Here is a 21,572-nt window from a genome sequence, read left to right on the forward strand (position 1 = left end):
TGCAGGAAAAGAGCTGGGAAAGCACTTGTCTCCTTTATTGAACACCTGCAGGGGGCACCTCTGCACTGACCAGGCAGCCAGAGAAGCAAGTAGGCAGGCGGTGGGGGGCAGAGAAGCATGGGGCAGGAAGACGCCCACCCTCATTTCCAGTCCTTGAAAAATTGCTTGAAGATGGGACTCTCACGGCCCTGGGGCAGAATCTCCACCTGCAGGGACAGCGGGGGAGAAGTCTGGTTCACAAAGTTGCACGTCTGCCTCAGCCCGGGAGGACAGGACGGGGCCAGAGCCAGGGAGGAGGGTGTGGGCGCCCGGCCTGAGTCCATGTGCAGTTCAGGCCAGGAAAGCTCCCCTGGATGAGCCACGAGATGAGAACCAAGGTTTCAGGGACGCAGACTGAAGCAACAGACTGCTTCAAGGACGTGGATGCACAGTTCAATAAACGCCACCAACTGTAGGTGAACCCTGTCAGCTCCCCGCGGGATGACTTGTGGACACTGTGCTGCGGCTGGAGGGGTGGCACCAGCCAGGGGCAATCGCCCAGAGGAGGAGCACCCAGTTCTCTGTGTGCCCAGGGGAGTGCTGCCCAACATCCTCTTTGAAAATAATAAGTATTTTGACCTTTTGAAGGATTGAGATGGGCTTTCCCACTGGATGGGTCTAAGAGGGAGGCCTGGTTGTTCCTGACAGTGCCCGAGGCGCTCTTGCCCTTCCTGGCCAATTTGAGGGGTCAGGGGCCACAGGAAGAGCCCTAGGAGGAGGGCTGGGGGCATGGGCATCTCCTCACCTGGGTGTTCAGGGCGTACTGCATGCGCGAGATGAAGCCCTCGGCCACTTGCAGGGCCGCCTGCCGCTCCTTCTCATTCGCTTTTCGCCCTGGATCATGGGAAGGAGATTTTAAAAAAGAGCAGGGACCCTCTTTAGCCCCCATCCCATTTTTCTTGAGGAAATTTAAGGGAGTCCACAGAAGAGCCAGCAATTTTTACAATAAATAGACCAGGGGTCTCAAGAATGCTGAGGGGCTCTTTGGAGATGTGGAGTCAGTCCCTTAAGAATTTTCCTACACTGGTAGCACCAAGGTAGAGGAAAACTCCTCTTCTGCCCGGGTCTGATCATGCAAACCTGTTCTGACCTGGGCCCCTTGAATATTTCAGGGAGAGGAACAGCTGTTCACCCTAACATCAGACTGTGAGGTTACGGGTCTCCTTTTCCCCCAGGACCCCTCATCTCTTGAGTTCATCAAGCCTTTTCTGAAAAACTAAATAAGACAAAGGGTACAATTTATTATAGAGGTGAACTTACTCCCATAATGCCGGCAGGGCTACACTGGCCTAACGGTTATGCTAACTAAGTGCTTACAAAAATGAAGACCCCACATAATCCAGTCATTTCTGCTGGCAGTCCTGAGAACTCAAACTGCTCATTCCAGGCTTTTTTATTTTTATTTTTTCTGAGACACAGTCTCGTTCTGTCGCCCAGGCTGGAGTGCAGCGGCACCATCACAGCTCACTACAGTCTCAACCTCCCAGGCTCAAGCAATCCGCCCACCACAGCCTCCCGTGTAGCTGGGACCACAGGTGCACGCCACCACACTCAGCTAATTTTTGCTTTTTTGTAGAGAAGTGATATTTTGCCACGTTGCCCAGGCTGCCACACATTTTTCCAAGGAAATGATGCCGAAACGATGCCATGATGTGGTTGTCTCTCTAGGCAGGCTATAAAATGCCATGAACTACAGTGTATCTGAAATTAATGTGCTGGATTCCTTCCTCTGTCAACTGACCAGCTGCCCCCCTACCCATGAGATCCTTCTCTTCCTGGCCTCCCAAGTCTCCTGTTTCTCCTCTGGTTTCTCTTTCCATAGTGGTTGGGTTCCTTGCTCCTGTTTATACATGCTTCTGTGGGCCTCTGGGAACCCCCCTCTGCTTATTGGTTCTATGGGATATGTGCTCTCTGGCAGTAGAGAAAAGGCAGCCCTGCAGCGCACGCACGCCTCTCTCTTCCCACTTTTGCTGCTCCCAGCTCCTTCCTTTCACCTCTATCTCTGCTGAGTTTCAGAAGCAATACTATGAAATGCCTGGTAGCAGCTATCTGTAGATACCCACCTACTTGTCTGCCTTCCTGACCAGGCTAGGGTCTCGCATTTTCTCTGCCTTGGTTGACCCCACAACTGGGTGTTGAGCAAATGCTATTGCTGAAAATTCTCAGACCCTAGACAGAGACTCAGAACAAGTTTGTTTCATTTTCAGTCAAACCAAGTAGAACAGGCTCTGCCCAACAGTGTTTCTATTTCCAGAAGATAGAATCTCTTGGGAAAACAAGTTCTACAGGTTCACCACTCACTGCATAAAATGATGTTTAATTTGTCTAAAATTCATTTCTGTCAAACCTTGAGGCAGAATCCCAGGATCAGGGATCCCAGAAGCTCCGAAAGTCTAGAGCTTGGCTAGGGCAGTGGTTCTCAAAGTGTGGTCCCTGGCGCCAGCGGCACAGACATAACCCGGAAACTTGTTAGAGATGCCCGTTCTGCCCCACTCCAGACCTAATGAGTCAGAATCCCTGGGGATGGAGCCCAGCCATCTAAACAGGCCCTGAGGTGATTCTGAGGCTTGCTGAAGTTTCAGAGTCATCGTCTAGAATTTAGGAGGTGGGAACAGCAAAGAGAAAATGGCGAGGCAGTGGCTCATGTCTGTAATCCCAGCACTTTGGGAGGCCGAGGCAGGCGGATTACTTGAGGTCAGAAGTTTGAGACCAGCCTGGTGGTGAAACCCCACCTCTACTAAAAATACAAAAATTAGCCAGGCGTGATGGCGGGCACCTGTAGTCCCAGCTACTCGGGAGGCTAAGGCAGGAGAATCGCTTGAACCCAGGAGGCGGAGATTGCAGTGAGCTGAGATCGCGCCACTGCACTCCAGCCTGGGTGACAGAGCGAGACTCCATCTCAAAAAAAAAAAAAAAGAAAGAAAACAGTGATGCCTGTGCCATGGCTCACGCCTGTAATCCCAGCACTTTGGGAGGCCAAGGTGAAGATCACTGGAGCCCGAGAGTTTGATACCATCCTGGGCAACACAGAGAGACCCCATCTCTATCTTTAAAAAACATTTTTTAAAGAGAGAGAAAATGGCCAGCCAGAAGCATGCAGGCTCCCTGAGGCTGTCTTTTACAAGCAGCTGGACAGGCTGAGCCCTGCAAAGGGAAGCCTGCCCAGGTCAGAGAAGCTACAGGCATCTCAGGCTGTTATAGAGGAGCCACGTACCCTTCCAGATATAGATCTTGCCACAGAGCCCGTTGTCCAGCACGAAGCAGTCATCAGATATCAGCAGTTCAAGGGCAAAGGGGCTGGAGTCGGCCACCTTGGTCAGGTTCATCTGTCCAGTGGCATCAGAGACCTGGGGAAGACGGACAGTGCCTGATCTCACCCCCCACACACCAGCCCTCACCTCAGCCTGAGGAGGGGGAGGCTGGCCCTCCCTTGCTCCCTCCCACTCTGCCCCGCTGCCCACCGCCCAGGTCCCAGGAGCAGACAGGAGAGTGAAGACCTGAAAAGCAAATTCCAGGCAGCCACACTCCCTTCCATCACCCCAATCCCTGCAGCACAGGGGCCCTGAACCCATTTGGAAATTAGGTGGATTCCAAATTACAAAGAAATGCACAGAATTCAAGAAAGAAAAGCTCAGCATTGGCTTCAAGCCTTCACCAAGCATGGGCTGGAAGTGAGGTGCACTCATCTCCTCAGCAGGGCGTGCCTTCCGCCCACTCCCCATCCTCCTCTCACTCCCAGTCCTGTATAACTCCCCACCTCCCACCCCGGTTCCAGCCCCACCTTCCCCCTGCCTTCTCCCCTCCACCCTGCTTGCACGCAGCTGTGCTGTGCAGGCTCCCACCCTCCCTGCTGCCGGGTCCCAGGGCAGGCTTGTGGGGCCCACCTTATACAGAGCTGCGGCCTGGGCGTTTGCCTTGTCAGCTGTGAGGTCTTCCTCGGGGTTGCCCTCCTTCAGAGCAGGTTTGGGGCCCAGGACCTGCAGGGGCCGGAGCAGGCCAGGTTTATAGGGACCCCTGCCCTGGAACTTCCCAGCCCATCATGCCCAGGGCCACAGCTTCTGGTGGGGCAAACTGCGCCCTGCACTAGGGCACCCAGCAGAGGTGAGGTGAGTGTCCAGCCCACCCCACCAGCGAGGCTGCTCAGCCTCGAGGATGAGCATCTACTCAGAGGGGCACCCTGTGAGCTGGCCACAGCCCAAGGCAGTACCCCAGATGCCCCCTGCCACCCTCCACCGGCCACCCTCAGGCCTCAGCTCATCACCACCTCTCTTGGCCACTTTCAAGCAGAGGCTCCTGGCTGCCCACTCCAGTGTCCCCCAACCTGGATCATCTCAGCAGGCTCCTCCCCATCAGTGACAATCTCCACCTGGGCCTTGCCCTGTCGCTCACTGTCCCGGATGGCCAGGGCCAGGTCCCTCGCCTTGTTGCGTTCCAGGATGTTGGACTTTCCACCACACCAGGCAAAGATGTTCTGCAGGGAAGCAGGAAAGCCCGGGTCAGAGCCAGGTGCCTGTATCCTGCTCCCCGGTTCAGAGAAGGACCCACAGCTCTCCCTCTTTCCTCTCTGAACTGTCCCTGAGGCAGGACAATCAGGAAGGCAGAGCAAAGCACAGAGGGCTCTCTGAGAAGGCCCACGACCACCCTCTGCAACTGTTTCTCTGCCCACCTGCCATCTGTCTTCCTTTCTTTTTTTTTCAAGACAGGGTCTCACTCTGTCATCTAGGCTGGAGTGCAAAGACATGATCATGGCTCACTGCAGCCTGGACATCACAGGCTCAAGCAATCCTTGCACGTTAGCTTCTAAGCAGCTGGGACTATAGGCACGTGCCACCATGCCTGGCTAATTTCTTAATTTTTTGTAGAAATGGGGTCCCACTATATTGCCCAGGCTGGTTACAAACTGCTGGGCTCAAGCCTCTTTCTTTTTCTTTTTTTTTTTGAGATGGAGTTTCACTCTTGTTGCCCAGGCTGGAGTGCAATGGTACAATCTCAGCTCACCGCAACCTCCGCCTCCTGGGTTCAAGAGATTCTCCTGTCTCAGCCTGCCGAGTAGCTGGGATTACAAGCATGTGCCACCATGCCCGGCTAATTTTGTATTTTTGGTAGAGATGCGGTTTCTCCATGTTGGTCAGGCTGGTCTCGAACTCCCGACCTCAGGTGATCTGCCCACCTCGGCCTCCCAAAGTGCTGGGATTACAGGCGTGAGCCACTGCGCCCGGCGCCTCTTTTTCTTCCCATCACATATCTCCTATGTTTAAACGTCTCTTACCACCTATCTCCACCTACTAGAAAGTGAGCTTCATTAGGACATGAAGGTTTTGTTTGGCTTTGCTCACTGCTGTGGGTCCACTGCTAAAACAGAGCCTGGCATGGATTTAGGTGCAAAATAAATATTGACTGACTGAGTGAAGGACTGGATGGGTGAATGGCTGAATGTCACACTCCTACCCACCGCCCCGCCTGGCAGAGCCCCTGTCACCTCTCCTCTTCTGGTAATGGCAAAGTCTGTTCACCCATCCCCTTCCTTGTCTCAGCACGTGTAGGCCTCCTCACCAAGAGCTCCTGAATTGATTTCTCTGCCCCAAATCTTCACCGCCACAAGATGCAGCCCATACTCCTCAGCCAGTCAATCTCCTCATGACCTGGGGCTCACCTTCCACCTTCCTTAGCAATTTCCCTCTCACTGCTCCTGTCCCCCAGCCCGGGTCCCAGTCTCATTAGACCCCTGGTGTGTGCATGTCTGCACCTTTCCCCACCTTGGTGGCTCAGCTCACCTCCCTTTGCCTGGAGTGGCATTTCCCCTCCTATAGGTCTAGTCCAATGTCACCTTCCTGGGACAACTGGCTTCGGCTCAGGCTAGAGGGCCCCTCCCTGCCTCAAGCCCCCCCAGCACATGGCAGCTGTCCCCCTTAAAGTCCTCATCACATCCTGCCTCAGGTTATGGCAAGTGACCGGCCCATTTTGGCTGCCTCCCCAGAGCGAGCTTTTGTGGTCCCTGTGCTGGCTCAGAGAGGGCATCATAGATTCACTGAATGAAGAGATCAGTGACTGAATTAATGAATGGTCTGGCAGGCAGTGAACTCAGAGGCTTCCAAGAGGAGGGAGAAAGCTCCAGAGCATCAGAGGCAATGTCTAGATGGCAGAAGGAGGCTGGCATCAGTCCTTACAAATATAGGGATGTTCTCCAATGGTCAGAGGGCTCTGACTTGGAATGGGCTTACAGCTTCTCAGCTTCTCTCCCTCTTTCCTGGCCTCCTGCCCCTCTGTCCTTGTAAAGGATGGTGCCAATACGGAGTGCTCAGTCTGGCCAGCCTACCCACCTGGCCCAGGTCCAGGATGAAGCAGTCCCCAGTGTTGAAGCTGTCCCAGTTCAGTGCCCGCTCGGTGGCACGGATGTTCTTCTTCCCCTTCACCTGGTAGAGTTTCTTGATGGCAGCTGGGGCTCCTGTGGAGGTCTTGTGAAATGCTGACTCCACACCACCTTCCTGCAGCCCAGACAGCCCATCTGAGTGGACTGACAGGAGACCCAGAGCCCTTTGCACCCCATCCCACTGGGAGACGGGCAGAAAGGTGGGGATCCAGCCCCAAAGGCACCCGGGTCTTCTGCAGGTTAAGAACCAGCCAGAAGCGGGGCTGGCTCTGAGAGAAGCTGCAGGGTGGGGGTGCCTGGAGGTGGGCTCTGACCTGGTACTTGAGGCCTTGTGGGAAGTAGCTCATGAAGAGGTCGGACTCATTGCCCTGCACCTCACGGTGCTGCACAGGCCGCTCTCCCAGCAGCGTGTTGAGGTGCACAGCCAGCACGGCACAGGCCCCCTGCTCATCCCGGGATGACTGCTGACCTGGGACAAGTGGGAGAGGGCAGGGCAAGGCCCTTGTGATCCATGCCAGACCCCTCCCTCCCCTGCCTGGGCCCAACCTTCCCCCATCCAGATCCCCGTACCTATCCACAGGTGCAGATGGGAAACCTCTTCTGGGCCATTGTGCAGCACTAGGTAGGAGTCCCCCGAGAAGAAGACGCCCTGGTTCTCTCGTGCCACGGGCACTGGCTTCAGCTTCTCCACCCGCCACACATGCAGGCCTGGATCCTGCACTGAGCCTGGGAATGGAGAGCCACTGCGAGAAGAGAGAGGGTTGACAGCAGCCAGGACCCACTGGCCCAAGCACAGCCCTGGGCAGGCCTGGCGACTGCAGTCTGGGGATGAGGAGAGCGGTGGGGAGGGGCAGCCCTTGGAGGTGAAGAATGGGAAGTTGTGAAAGGAGATGGGGCATGCAGCTTACCTCTGGGGAATGGCTGTGTACATGCTGTCTTCAGATCTGGAAAGAAAGAAGCAGCCATTATTATTACAAATGCCGCAAAAAGGACCTCTCACGTGGGGCTGGAGAGGTCCTTCCCAGTGGCCAAGTACTTTCATATTCATCAACTACTTCATCTCTAAGAGCCCTAGTTCCATTATGCAGACAAAGAAAATGAGTCTCAGAAATTCTAAGTCTAAGGCCACACACACACAGTTAGTGAGTGGTTCATGGAAATAAGGTCTCTGACCCCTGGGCCAGGGTCTTCCCTCTTCTGAGATCTCACAGAAATTAAAATAAGAGCAGAAATTAACAGAAAACAGAAACAAGAGAGAAGAGTAATGAATCTTTTTTTTTTTTTTTTTTTTTTTTTGAGACTGAGTTTCACTCTGTTGCCCAGGCTGGAGTGCAGTGGTGCAATCTCACCTCACTGCAACCTCCGCCTCCCGGGTTCAAGTAATCCGCCGGTCTCAGCCTCCCAAGTAGCTGGGGTTACAGGCACCACTATCACACCTGGCTAATTTTCGTATTTTTAGTAGAGACAGGGTTTTGCCATGTTGCCCAGGCTGGTGTTGAACTCCTGACCTCAAGTGATTTGCCCACCTCAGCCTCCCAAAGTGCTGAGATTATAGGCATGAGGCACCATGCCTGGCCTCAAGTTGGCTTTTTTTTTTGAAGACAGAGTCTCACTCTGTCACTCAGGCTGGAGTGCAGTGGTGTGATCTCGGCTCACTGCAACCTCTGCCTCCTGAGTTTGACTGATTCTTGTGCCTCAGCTTCCCAAGTAGCTGGGATTACACGCCCACACCACCACGCCTGGCTAATTTTTGTATTTTTAGTAGAGACAGTGTTTCACCATGTTGGCCAGGCTGGTCTTAAACTACTGACCTCAGATGATTCACCCGCCTCGGCCTCCCAAAGTGCTGGGATTACAGGCGTGAGCCACTGCGCCTGGCAAGTTTTTTTTTTAAACCAATAAAATTGATAAATCTTTAGACAAACTGATTAGCAGAAAGAGAAAACACAAGTCTCAATACAGAAATGAGAGATATGAGATCACCACAGATTTTACAGATATTAAAAGGATAAAGAGAATGTTATAAAAACTTTATACCAATATATTCAACCACTTACATAAAATGGGCAAATTCCTTCAAAGATACAAATTATGAAAGTTCACTCAAGAAGACACAGATTATCTGAACAGTGCCCATATCTATTAAGGAAAATAAATCTGTAGTAAAAAACTCATTCCCCCCAAAACCCAAGCCCAGATGGCTTCATTGGTAATTTCTACCAAAAATTTAAAAAGGATATAATATCAATTATACACAAAATCTTCAAAAAAATAGATGACAGAACACTTCTCAATTCATCCTATGCTGCCACCATTCTCCTGATAACAAAACCAGATAAATAAATTACACAAAAAGAAAATTACAGATCAATATTGCTCATGAACATACACATAAAACAATTTACAAAATTTGGCTGGGCACAGTGGCTCACGCCTGTAATCCCAGCACTTTGGGAGGCCAAGGTGGGTAGATCACGAGGTCAGGAGTTTGAGACCAGCCTGGCCAACATGGTGAAACCCTATCTCTACTAAAAATGCAAAAATTTGCTGGGTGTGGTGACACGTGCCTATAGTCCTAGCTACTCAGGAGACTGAGGCGTGAGAATCGCTTGAACCTGGGAGGCAGAGGCTGCAGTGAACTTAGACCATGCCATTGCACTCCAGCCTGGGTGACAGAGTGAGACTCCATCTCAAAAAAAAAAAAAAAAAGGCTGGGCGCGGTGGCTCACGCCTGTAATCCCAGCACTTTGGGAGGCCGAGACGGGCGGATCACGAGGTCAGGAGATCAAGACCATCCTGGCTAACACGGTGAAACCCCGTCTCTACTAAAAAATACAAAAAACTAGCCGGGCAAGGTGGCGGGCGCCTATAGTCCCAGCTACTCGGGAGGCTGAGGCAGGAGAATGGCCTGAACCCGGGAGGCGGAGCTTGCAGTGAGCTGAGATCCGGCCACCGCACTCCAGCCTGGGTGACAGAGCGAGACTCCGTCTCAAAAAAAAAAAATTAACAAAATTTTAGCAAATGAAATCAAATAATATATAAAAAATAAACCATGATGACCAAATGAGGTTTACCCCTGGAATGCAAGGTTGGTTTAATATCTGAAAATCAGGGTGACAATAGCTAATAATAATGCAGTGTATATTTCAAGATAGCCAAAAGAGAGGATTTGAATGTTATCATCACAAAGAAATGATACATGTTTAAAGTGATGGATACGCTAATTACCTTGATTTGATCATTATACAATGAAACATCACACTGCACCTGCTAAGTATGTACAACTATTATCTGTCAATTATAAATTTAAAATAAATAAATAAAGCAGCTCACAATGCAAAAAGAAAAAAAAAAACCACCAAAATTTGAGAATCAATGCTATCTACCCTATTAACAAACATCTATGTGTAATCATCTCAATAGATGCAGAAACAGCATTTAGCAAAATTTCTACATTCATTCCTAGTTTTAAATTTTTTCAAGCCTGGGCAATATAGGGAGACCCCAACCCTACAAAAAATTTTAAAAATCAGCCAAGGCCAGGTGCAGTGGCTCACACCTGTAATCCCAGCACTTTGGGAGGCTGAGGTGGGCGGATCATGAGGTCAGGAGTTCGAGATCAGCCTGGCCAACATGGTGAAACCCCATCTCTACTAAAATACAAAAATTAGCTGGGCGTGGTGGCATGCATCTGTAATCCCAGCTACTCGGGAGGCTGAGGCAGGAGAATTGCTTGAACCCAGAAGGCAGAGGTTGCAGTGAGCCAAGATCATGCCACTGCACTCCAGCCTGGGTGACAGAGTGAGACTCTGTCTCAATAAATAAATAAATAAATAAATAAATAAATAAATAAATAAATCAGACAAATGTGGTAGTGCAAGCCTGTAATCCCAGATCCCAGCTACTCAGGAGGCTGAGGAGGGAGTATTGCTTGAGCCCAGGAGGTAGAGGCTGCAGTAAGCCAAGATCATGCCACTGAACTGCAACCTGGATGACAGTGAGACCCTGTCTCAAAAAAAAAAAGAAAAAAAAATTTTGTTTTACCCACAAACTAGGAATAGAAGGAAACCTCCTTAACTTGATAAAAAGGCATCTATTAAAATACAACAAACAAACAAACCAACCCTTCGCCTAACATTATACTTAATGGCTGCTCTAATTCTAAACTCCCTCCCTGAGAAATTTCACCCACTCCCAGGGATCAGCTATCATTTCTGTACGCCCAGCTTCCCTCAAATGCCAGAATGATGAACATCATCCTTATTCTGTGGGCCAATGGGAGCAACTTCTTCTGGACAAAAGTCATTCAAAGGAAAAAGTGCTAAACACAAGCATTTTAAAAAAATATATTATCTTTTGAAAAAATTCAGAAAATGCAACAGCTACAGCTCCACTCACTGTCGCTTTCATAGGTTCCCATCACTAGAGGATTTCTTTTTTTGGCTCAAAATGCAGAGATCACAGAGCCAGCATGCACTTCATACATAATACAATTCATGCTGTGCATCCATTCGGACAGAGTTTGTGTAAGGTGAGCCCCAGTGGCATGGGGTAAGGGCTTGGGGAATTGGAGGGTAAAAATGCAAGTTGGCACCATCGGGAGATTCTTGGGGGCTGGGGCAGCAGGATCAGGAAGTGCAACATTTGGTGGGGGCCAGGGAAGTCGGGGGTCAGGGGAAGGTAGATAACAGAGCAGAAGGTATTAAGTCTGAGTAGGAAACAAAGAGGGACAGGTCAAGGGCAGTGATAATGGATGTGAAATGCTGTGTGAATTATGACTTTCTTTTTCCTTTCCCAACCTACAAAATAGTGGAAGGCATATTTTGGCACCACGATTCCGGAGGAGGAGCCACAGACAGCAGAGGTTTGCAGAGGGAAACTTTAAGGTTTCTCCATCCCACAGAAGATCACATGCTGTGCCCACATCCCCTGCAACAGGCAGCCCGGCCTGTGACCCAGGCCTGAGATGGTGAAGTGGCTGCCCCAAGCTGAAGCCATCAGGGAGAGCTCAGGAATGAGACATGGAGTGCGCCAATTGTCAGCTTTACTATTTTTCATTCTGTGTTTAACTCAAAATCAGGCAGCCAACATGCCAGAGAGCCACATCAGGGTTTGGATGAAAGGGGTTTGGCAGGCAGGGTGCAGTGGCTCAGGCCTGTAATCCTAGCACTTTGGGAGGCCGAGGTGGGTGGATTATTTGAGGTCAGGAGTTTGAGACCAGCCTGGCCAACATGGTGAAACCCCGTCTCTAATAAAATCACAAAAATTATCCGGAAATCACTTGAACCCGGGAGGTGGAGATTGCAGTGAGCCAAGATCTGTGCCACTGCACTCTAGCCTCGGCAATCAAGCAAGACTTGGTCTCAAAAAAACAGAAAAGAAAAAAGAAAAGAAAGGAGTTTGGCTGCCCGTTAGAATGACCATGGGACCTGATTAAAATGTTGGTACTGAAAAATATTCTTTGCTTGGCCAAACTTTAATCAGGCTTCTGATCCTCCCTGTAGGCCCATCTGTATGCTTGTAAAATCCAGTTTTAGCAAAAGAACCCTGCTAAGGCCATTTAGCCAGAACCCCCTACCCTTGATATCTGGTCAATCTGATAATCGTCAGTATCTGAATGGGTTCCTCATCCTGCCCCCGCCGCCCCTGTGATGTCTGATCACTCTGGCCTGTATTAAGCAAGAATCCTGTTAGGGGCCGGGCGCGGTGGCTCACACCTGTAATCCCAGTACTTTGGGAGGCCAAGGCGGGCAGATCACCTGAGGTCGGGAGTTCCAGACCAGCCTGACCAACATGGAGAAACCCCGTCTCTACTAAAAATACAAAATTAGCTGGGCATTGTGGCGCATGCCTGTAATCCCAGCTACTCAGGAGGCTGAGGTAGGAGAATCACTTGAACCTGGAAGGCAGAGGTTGTGGTGAGCCGAGATCACGCCATTGCACTCCAGCCTGGGCAACAAGAGCGAAAGTCCGTCTCAAAAAAAAAAAAAAAAAAAAAAAAAAAAAATCCTATTAGGTCAGTCTAGCCAGCATCTCTTTATCCTTGACATTTCCTCTTAGTAATTTTCTTTCTTTTTTTTTTAATTTTTGAGACAGAGTCTCACTCTGCTGCCCAGGCTGCAGTGCAGTGGCACTGTCTCAGCTCACTGCAACCTTTGCTTCCTCAGTTCAAGCAATTCTCCTGCCTCAGCCTCCTGTGCAGTGGGATTAGAGGCACACACCACCACGCCTGGCTAATTTTTTGTACTGTTAGTAGAGATGAGGTTTCACCATGTCGGCCAGGCTGGTCTTGAAGTGCCTGACCTCAGTTGATCACCCACCTTGGCCTCCCAAAGTGCTAGGATTACAGGCATGAGCCACTGTGCCCGGTCCATATTTTTTTTCTTTAACAGTGCCCAAGCCCCTGGTCTGAGGATCTGATTCCACAGGTCTGGAGTGAGGCTTGATCACCCATACTTTGAACATATGCTCAAATTGATGGTGGTACTTCCAGTGAATTCTGTCCAGAACAGTGTCAAATGCTCGCCTGCACATTAGAATCATTTGGGGGCTTTTGAAAAACCCCAGTGCCAGCCAGGGTGGGCTCACACCTATAATTCCAGCACTTTGGGAGGCCGAGGTGGGTGGAATGCTTGAGCTCAGGAGTTCAAGACCAGCCTGGGCAACATGGTGAAACCCTGTCTCTACAAAATATACAAAAATTAGCTGGGCGTGGTGGCACATGCCTGTAATCCTAGCTACTTGGGAGGTTGCAGCACAAGAATTGCTTGAACTTGGGAGGTGGAGGTTGTAGTAAGCCGAAATCACACCACTGCACTCCAGCCTGGGCAACAGAGTGAGACTCTGTCGCAAAAAAAAAAAAAAGTAATTTACAGAAAAATAAGAAAGAAAAACCCCAGTGTCTAGCTTCCGTATTGGACTCATTAAAACCAGACTCTCTGGGTGGAGCCTGGATGTCGGTGTATGAGAAGCTCCAGATGACTCTAATGCTTGGTCAGGGCTGAAACTCCTGCTGCCTCATCAGATCTCTGTCCCAAGACCTTTTGTTACAGTCTCTCCTGGGGAAGAGTCCACCCTGACCTCTGGCCTTTCATTCTTTCCCCTTTCCCAGCCCTCTGTCCAAGCCCACAGCTCCTCGAGCTTCCTCAGTGTCCACGTTCACCCTTATATCCATTAAAGCCCCGTCATCCTAGGCTGGGCGCAGTGGCTCACGCCTGTAATCCCAGCACTTTGGAAGGCTGAGGCGGGTGGATCACCTGAGGTCAGGAGTTCAAGACCAGCCTGGCCAACATGGTGAAACCCCATCTCTGCTAAAAATACAAAATTAGCCAGGCATGGTGGTACGTGCCTGTAGTTCCAGCTACTCAGGAGGCCGAGGCAGGAGAATCGCTGGAACCCGGGAGGCTGAGGTTGCAGTGTGCTGAGATGATGGCACCACTGCACTCTAGCCTGGGCAACAGACCAAGACTCCGTCTCAGAAAAAAAAAAAAAAAAAAAAAAAGGTTCCTCATCCTTCCAGGCCTGTATGAAGCCCCAGCTGTTCAAGGAAACTTCCAGGACATTCAGTGGCCTCCACCTTCTCTGGGAGTCCTCCCAGCCCTCTCCCCTGGGAGCACATACTTTAGCCTGTTTTATAGCATAACCTGGCTGCTTCATGTCTCAACTGAAGCATGGTGGCACATGATGGCACAGAGGCTGTTCCCCAAGCAGCCCAGGAATGAGTCTATTCAACTCCACTCAAGGTCTGTGCTGGGGGCTTGGCACTGGGGGAGAGGTGCACAGAGACAAAGAATAGCCCATGTTTCATGGTTTAGCTGCAGGGTGCAGTGAACAAGGGAGCCATCGTACCCAGTGAAACCGCAGACAAACTTCCTCTGGGTGGAGAATGTCACAGAATCACAGATGTCAGCATTAGAAAGTGCTAAAGTTCTTATCTAGTCCTGCTCTGCCTGCACCGCCCTACACACACCCACACACGCATAGTGCAGAAATCTCTTCTATAGCATCCCTTACCATCCTCTTCTTGAAGGCTTCCAGTGATGGGGAACTCACCACCTTACCAAACAGCCTCTTCTACACCTCTTAAGGACTTTACTTTTCCCCACTCTGCCATAGTGTGGTGAGTTACGGACCTGCCCATCTCCACTACCACACTGTAGGGTCCTGTAGGGCAGGAAGTGTATTTTGCCTCTGGATCTAGCTGGAACCTCATGCAGGTGCTCAAAGAATGCATTCGATTAACTGGACCTGCTGGGCTCCGATTATTAGACTGGGGTGGCACCTAAGGGATAGCCCAGGATTTCAAAAGGCTGGGACAGGCTGGAGCAGCCCCAGGAGGCAGACAGCAGGGGCTAGAGGTCCCATCAGACTGCCATGGGGCTGGGGGTGGGGAGGAGGCAAGCCCTGCTGGCTGTCCCATGGTCCTGACTCAGGCTGTCTTTGAGGACACACTGGGGGACCTGGGAGAGGGGGTTGCCGTTACACACACCTTTAAGGAAAGACTTGACAGCCGTCAGAGGGACAAAAATCCTGCCGGGGTCCAGTGGTACCTTTGCCTTCCTCAGATCCTGATTCCACTGACCCCCAATAGGTCTCTTCCCTTCACAGTCCCTGCTTGCCCCTAGGTGTGAAATGAAACAGCACCTCCCCTTCTCCTGGAGCAGGGGTGGAGAGGTAGGTGTCCACACTAGAAACCACACCGAATCTCCCAGCCTGGGACATGGCATTCTCAGAATCTGGGTCCAGAGGCCTCATTTGGGGATTCCAAATGGTTTTTCCCCTGATACCAAATAGGTCTCCTATCCTTCCCCAGGTTCCACCACTTCCTCCCTCCCCACATCCTACCTCAGACAGTCCACCTAGACCCTCAGCCAAGGTCTTCCAGAGTTTGCAAAATAATCAAATGTGCCACTTGCATTTGAATTCAAACGGCTAGGACTGCCCTGCCCCCTCCCCAAGCCACTCCCAACCAAATAGCCAGTCACACCACAGTCCTGTCTTGGGGACAGGCAGCTTCTAATCTGATTTCACCTCCAGTCTGGCTGAGGGCCTTCAGGAGCAGTGTGGTGGCCTCTTTCAAGAGGTCTGGCACAGCTGGGACAAGCCCTGACCCAAGAGTCCCTCCACGTGCAGCGTGGGCACAGCCCATCCATCCTCCCAGGCAGCTTCGCGGCTGCCATCAGATCAGGTGCCTGGAGCCTGGCATTAGGCTGGCAGGACAGTGGGCTGAGGGAACACCACCCCGGCACAAAGTGATATCCAGAAATGTGGGTCTCTGTTCCCAGACCACCACCGCCGGCCCTCGCCTGCCCACCCAGGAGGGTACCAGCTAGCCTCGCTGGCAGCCACCCTGCCACCTTCACCTTTCAACACTCCTACCTTCCTTTCTTGCTCCTACTTCTGCTTGGTAGGTTCGTCTTCCTTCCAGCCTGCCCCACCCGGCTTCTCACTTCCCTCTTACTTCTCTGCCTGCCCCACCCACCAGCCCCACCCCTGGGCTCTTTCCCCAGCCGGTGTGGAGGCCATGTCCCCCGACAGGGAGGGGCAGGCAGTGCTGGGAGGCCAGTAGGCCTGAAGCAGAAGAGCCCAAGCACTGGGGTGGGCAGTGGGTATGCCAGGCCGTCTCCTCAGAGGGGCCCACAGGGAGGCTGGAGGTCCACATAGCCCCATCACAATGGCCTCAGCCCACTGCAGGTCACAGCCAAGGCAGATCAGGGAGGGCATCTCTGAGTCTGAGACCAGCAAGGAAAGCCATGCTCTCCATTCAGGGCCTGGAGCAGGCGCTGCACAGCCCCCACCGCTGCTGGGTTAGTCACATTTCCTGGGCAGGGTCACTGGCCCCACATCCCTTTTTCCTCCTCCCTCAACTTGTCTTTCTCCTTGCCCCGAAAGCAAGTGTTTGATGTTTTTTAAGATCAGCTTTTTGGTTTTTATTTTTATTTTTTCTGAGACAGGGCTCACTCTGTCACACAAGCTGGAGTGCAGTGGCATGATCACAGCTAACTGCAGCCTTGATCTCCTGGGCTCAAGCGATCCTCCTGCCTCAGCCTCCTGAGCAGCTGAGACCACAAGCCTGCACCAACACGCCCGACTAATTTTTTTATTTTTTCTGGAGACAGTCTTGCTACCCAGGCTGGTCTAGAACTCCTGAGCTGAAGCAATCCTCCCACTTCGGCCTCCCAAAGTGCTGAGATTACAGGCACGGGCTACTGCGCCTGGTTAAGCTCAGTTCTCAGGGAGTGGCTGAGGCCATAAAACATTCTTTGCCATCTTCCGCATGCCACACTGATGCCTCTCAGGTCTCTACCCATTGGTCTGCTTCTCATTCACCAGATGTTTATCATCATGCCTTCTGGGCCTTGGGCCCTCTGAGAGACAGCCCATCCTGAGTTGACCCGGGGCAACTATCCTTCCTACATCACAGTCACCGGACCCGAGACCATACCCTCCAACTCAGGCTTTCCAGAGGACACTGAGGTCCTGAGAGCCCAAGAGACTGCCCACAAACACACAGGGAGCGGAAGCCCCTGCAAGGGAGGCTCCCATTCCCTTCTGAATCCCTGGAGGAAGGATGAGGGGACTCGGTATGAGGCTCCAGGAGAAAGTGAGCACCCAGTTATGCAGCCACACAAGCGTGGCTCCTCTGCCATGCTTGGAGCCAAGCTGGCCTGTCCTGGAAAGGTATTGGTCAGTAGGCTGGCTTGAGACAAGGCTCCAGGTTCAGGGTCAAGGCCTGGGGCACTGGAGCAACATCTGGAACAAGTCTTCCTAATTAGCAGACCTTCAAACCAAACCTCATTATTTGACTTCATGGGAAAAGTCTGGAGAAAATACAGTACTGGATGGGCTGGGCATGGTGGCTCACTCTGGTAATCCCAGCACTTTGGGAGACTGAGGCAGGCTGATTACCTGAGGTCAGGAGTTCAAGACCAGCCTGGCCAACACAGTGAAACCCGGTCTCTACTAAAAATACAAAAATTAGCCAGGCAGGGTCATGGGTGCCTGTAATCCCAGCTACTGCAGATGCTGAAGCAAAAGAATCGCTTGAACCCAGGAGGCGGAGGCTGCAGAGAGCGGAGATGGTGACACTGCACTCCAGCGTGGGAGACAAAGCAAGACTCCATCTCAAAAAAAAAAAAAACAACTGGACGAATGTTTCTTATTGAAATGAAGTTGATAAAATTTCACTAGAGCAAGACAGGAAGTTAAATGTTCTCCCCAAAGAACATGGCCTGTAGCTAGCATCCAAGTGTCTCCATGACCAAACTGCCAGCCTTAAAAATAGGGTAGTGTGGGCCAGGCACGGTGGCTCACACCTGCAATCCCAGCACTTTGGGAGGCCGAGGCAGGTGGGTCATGAGGTCAGGAGTTCGAGACCAGCCTGGCCAGCAAGATGAAACCCCCATCTCTACTAAAGATACAATAAATTAGCCGGGGGTGGCAGCGCACGCCTGTAATTCCAGCTATTCAGGAGGCCAAGGCAGGAGAATCACTTGAACCCAGGAGGCAGAGGTTGCAGTGAGCTGAGATCGTGCCATTGCACTCCAGCCTGGGTGACTGGGCAAGACTCTGTCTCAAAAAATAATAATAATAACAATAATAATAGGGTAGTTTGGTGGAGGGTGGGAGGAGGGAGAGATTCAGGAAAATAACTAATGGGTACTAGGCTTAATACCGGGGAGACAAAATAATCTGTACAACAAAGCCTCAAGACACGAGTTTACCTACATAACAAATCTGCACATGTACCCCTGAACTTTAAAGTTTAAAAAAGAGAAAAAAGGGTAGTTTGCATTGGAATCCCAGTAGGGCCTAGTTCCCACAAAACCAGAGGCTAGGCGGTTAACCTGGTAGAGTGATAAGAGCTAGACAATTTGGCTCCTTATTTGCTGTGCAAGTGACTTCACCTCCTGGAGCCTCTCTGTGCCCCAACCTGTACCACGCGCACACAGTTAAATGTGAAGAGGAAATGAGATCCTATGATTAATGAGCAAATAATACATGCTCAATAAACCCAAACTTCTTTCTCTTCCCTTTAGTTTGCACTGTGCCAGCAGCACCAGGGGGTAGCAATGTGCCTGGCCCCTCCCCTAGCTCCGAGTTTCTCCACAGGAGGAAAGTTAAACCACAGAGCACTCTCCTGTTTCCATTCCCAGCCCCAGCGCTGGAAAGGTTCATTGATTTTGGTCACACCAGCGCATACCTTGGGTAGCTCTTAAATTCTTTTTTTTTTTTTTTTTTTGAGACGGAGTCTCGCTCTGTCACCCAGGCTGGATTGCAGTGGCCGGATCTCAGCTCACTGCAAGCTCTGCCTCCCGGGTTCACGCCATTCTCCTGCCTCAGCCTCCCGAGTAGCTGGGACTACAGGCGCCTGCCACCTCGCCCGGCTAAGTTTTTGTATTTTTAGTAGAGACGGGGTTTCACTGTGTTACCCAGGATGGTCTCGATCTCCTGACCTCGTGATCCGCCCGTCTCGGCCTCCCAAAGTGCTGGGATTACAGGCTTGAGCCACCGCGCCCGGCCTCTTAAATTCTTGATTGTGTGACCCACGGAGGGGACAAGGATCAATGGGAATCACTGTTCCTCACACTCAGCCTCTCTAGACTAAAGCCTCTCCCATCACCACAGAAAAAAAAAAAAAAACGGGGGAGAGTTTTCCACATTAACAGCTAAACAATTGACTGGGCGCAGTGGCTCACACCTGTAATCTCAACACTCTGGGAGGCCATGGCGGGCGGATCACCTGAGGTCAGAAGTTCGAGACCAGCCTGACCAACGTGGCGAAACCCCGTCTCTATTAATAATACAAAAATTAGGCCGGGCGCGGTGGCTCAAGCCCGTAATCCCAGCACTTTGGGAGGCCGGGACAGGCGGATCACGAGGTCAGGAGATCGAGACTATCCTGGCTAACACGGTGAAACCCCGTCTCTACTAAAAAAAAAATACAAAAAACTAGCCGGGCGTGGTTGCGGGCGCCTGTAGTCCCAGCTACTCGGGAGGCTGAGGCAGGAGAACGGCGTGGACCCGGGAGGCGGAGCTTGCAGTGAGCTGAGATCCGGCCTCTGCACTCCAGCCTGGGCGACAGAATGAGACTACGTCTGAAAAAAAAAAAAAACATTAGCTAGCTGGGCGTGGTGGCGGGCGCCTATAATCTCAGCTCTCAGCTATTCGGGAGGCTAAGGCAGGAGAATCGCTTGAACCCGGGAGGCGGAAGGTGCAGTGAGCCGAGATCTCGCCATTGCACTCCAGCCTGGGCAACAAAAGCAAAACTCCGTCTCAAAAAACAAACAACAACAGAGAAACAAAAGGGCCGGTCGCTCAGCCTAGGACTCTTGGGAGAGGCTAGGAACTCAATGCACATGCTAATGAGTTATCTGGTAACGACGCTCTAGAACTAGTTTTTTACCAGACGCACAGTGTTCCTACCCTTGTGGTATCCCCTGAGCACTACTGCTTAGTTTGTCCCAAATGAAGTAAAATAAAGCATTTCTTTAGCACGGACCCAACCTCTCCCGCCTCTTCTTACAGGAAGCCAGGAAACGGCGCGCCCCTAAGAGCGGCCTCCGGCTGTGGGAGAAGAGGAGGGAGCGGGGCGCCCCCGAACCGGTTAAGCCCGTTCGACCCCTACAGAGGGAGCCCGGGTCCCCGGCGACCGGACCCCGAAGCGCGCTACTTGCCTGCCAACACCTTGCTCCGGGGCTCTGGGCGCTGTCTCAACCGCCCCCCGCCCCCTGGAGCTGCGCGGCCAGGAGCCGCCCGCAGTGAGTCAGAGGGAGGGGCCCGGCCGGTCTGAGCTGGCGGGGCGCCCCTATGGGAGACTGGGGCACCCGAAAGGGTCCTAGAATTGGGGGTGAGAAGGAAGATACAGGGGAAGCTTATTATGCTGTAAACTTTGCGAAAGAATTGCAGTGTTCACTTCCATTCAATCGTTAGGCCCCCCGCCTCAATCGCCCTGTGAATAGCTACTGTTCTGAGAGCCTACTATGTGCTTGGTGCGCCCTCACATCTACCATCATTATTCCTGCTGGAAACATGAAGTCTTGAGGAGGCTCAGAGAGGGTAAGTAACTTGTCCACCGTGTCACACTGCTAGTTCAGTAGCAGAACCAGATTTTTTTTTTTTTTTTTTTTTTTTTTTTTTTGAGACAGGGTCTCACCTGTCGCGGGACCTGGAATGCGGTGGTGTGATCATGGCTCACTACAGCCTCAACCTCCCAGGCTCAAGCAATCCTCCAGCCTCAGCCTCCTGAGTAGCTCGGACTGCAGGCATGTGTAACCAACGCCCAGCTAACTACTTCTTTTTTTTTTTTTGGAGAGACTGGGTCTCACTCTCTTGCCCAGGCTGGTCTCAAACTCCTGGGCTCAAGCGATCCTCCCGCTTTGGCCTCCCAAAGTGCTGGCATTACAGGCACGAGCCACTGCACTCAACTGCTGAACCAGGATTCTAACCCAGGCTGATCTGACCTGCAACACCCGATCCTTCTCTTCTTTATTCAGAGGAAAACAGGCCAACCAGTGTCTGCACCAGGAGGCCTGGCCTTCTGGAAATGTGTTGGACAGCGAAGGGTCTACACTTCTGCTTTGGCTCCTGAATGTGACATAGCCAACCCATGAGAGATGTCAGTTGACAAAGAGCATGAGGGTCAGGCCATGGCCTCGTGACACAGTGGTAAGATCATTTTCTGGGAGGCAGCTTCAAAAATCCCAACCAGAATGAGTTTTTCTGAAGCCCACGGGTGGGGCCTGGGGTAAGGAAACAATCTTGCTCTCTGGGTGTCCTCAGACAAGCACACTCCAGCAAGGAGTGCACAGAAACCATCTCCCTCCGCCTACTATCTGCCTTTCTTTGACCAATTCTGCTCACTCTGCAGACTCAGCTTAAATATCCCTCCTCTGAAACTCCCACCTCAGGCTCCCCAGGTATTCTGGACATCAAGCCACTGGGCCACCTGCATCTACACCCCCATGGAACACTTCTCAGGCATACCCGATAGCAAAAGTGGACTTGGATCCATGGGCAGCCTGGCCTGCTTCCAGACAACTGGGTCTCTCCAAGGTCGTTCAATAGTCCTCCCAGAGCATGCAGTTTTGTTTTGTTTAGGTCAAATTTATAGTGAAATGCACAAATCATGTGTAGATTTAAATGAGTTTTGACAGATGCAACA

The 21,572-nt window shown here is 51.6% G+C and overlaps 1 protein-coding gene and 1 long non-coding RNA gene across 9 annotated transcripts in view; one reads left to right on the forward strand and one right to left on the reverse strand.

The window, feature by feature from the left end:
- Window positions 1–21,572, reverse strand: part of LOC105465380 (capping actin protein, gelsolin like) — a 27,219-nt gene continuing 5,647 nt past the window's right edge. Inside the window, exons 1-10 of one of the 7 annotated variants that reach the window (XM_011713803.3) lie at window positions 20,086–20,174; window positions 7,318–7,353; window positions 6,980–7,152; window positions 6,724–6,878; window positions 6,360–6,524; window positions 4,361–4,510; window positions 3,924–4,016; window positions 3,254–3,386; window positions 785–873; window positions 1–206 (exon numbers count right to left, since the gene is read on the reverse strand). In XM_011713803.3, the coding sequence (XP_011712105.1) occupies window positions 141–206; window positions 785–873; window positions 3,254–3,386; window positions 3,924–4,016; window positions 4,361–4,510; window positions 6,360–6,524; window positions 6,724–6,878; window positions 6,980–7,152; window positions 7,318–7,340 (1,047 nt within the window). In that variant the 5' untranslated portion in view covers window positions 7,341–7,353; window positions 20,086–20,174 and the 3' untranslated portion in view covers window positions 1–140. Of the gene's footprint in view, window positions 207–784; window positions 874–3,253; window positions 3,387–3,923; window positions 4,017–4,360; window positions 4,511–6,359; window positions 6,525–6,723; window positions 6,879–6,979; window positions 7,153–7,317; window positions 7,354–8,466; window positions 8,545–14,897; window positions 14,920–15,253; window positions 15,308–15,771; window positions 15,990–20,085; window positions 20,175–21,572 lie in introns of those variants that run through there. The other 6 variants (XM_011713802.3, XM_011713806.3, XM_011713805.2 and 3 more) reach the window with 6 other exon arrangements.
- Window positions 20,058–21,572, forward strand: part of LOC105465379 (uncharacterized) — a 4,127-nt gene continuing 2,612 nt past the window's right edge. The window contains exons 1-3 of one of the 2 annotated variants that reach the window (XR_977516.2): window positions 20,058–20,169; window positions 20,342–20,467; window positions 20,905–21,076. This is a non-coding gene — a long non-coding RNA (uncharacterized lncRNA). The other variant, XR_977515.2, reaches the window with a different exon arrangement.

This window comes from Macaca nemestrina, chromosome 13 (assembly GCF_043159975.1).
Source record: "Macaca nemestrina isolate mMacNem1 chromosome 13, mMacNem.hap1, whole genome shotgun sequence".
Lineage (NCBI taxonomy): Eukaryota > Metazoa > Chordata > Mammalia > Primates > Cercopithecidae > Macaca > Macaca nemestrina.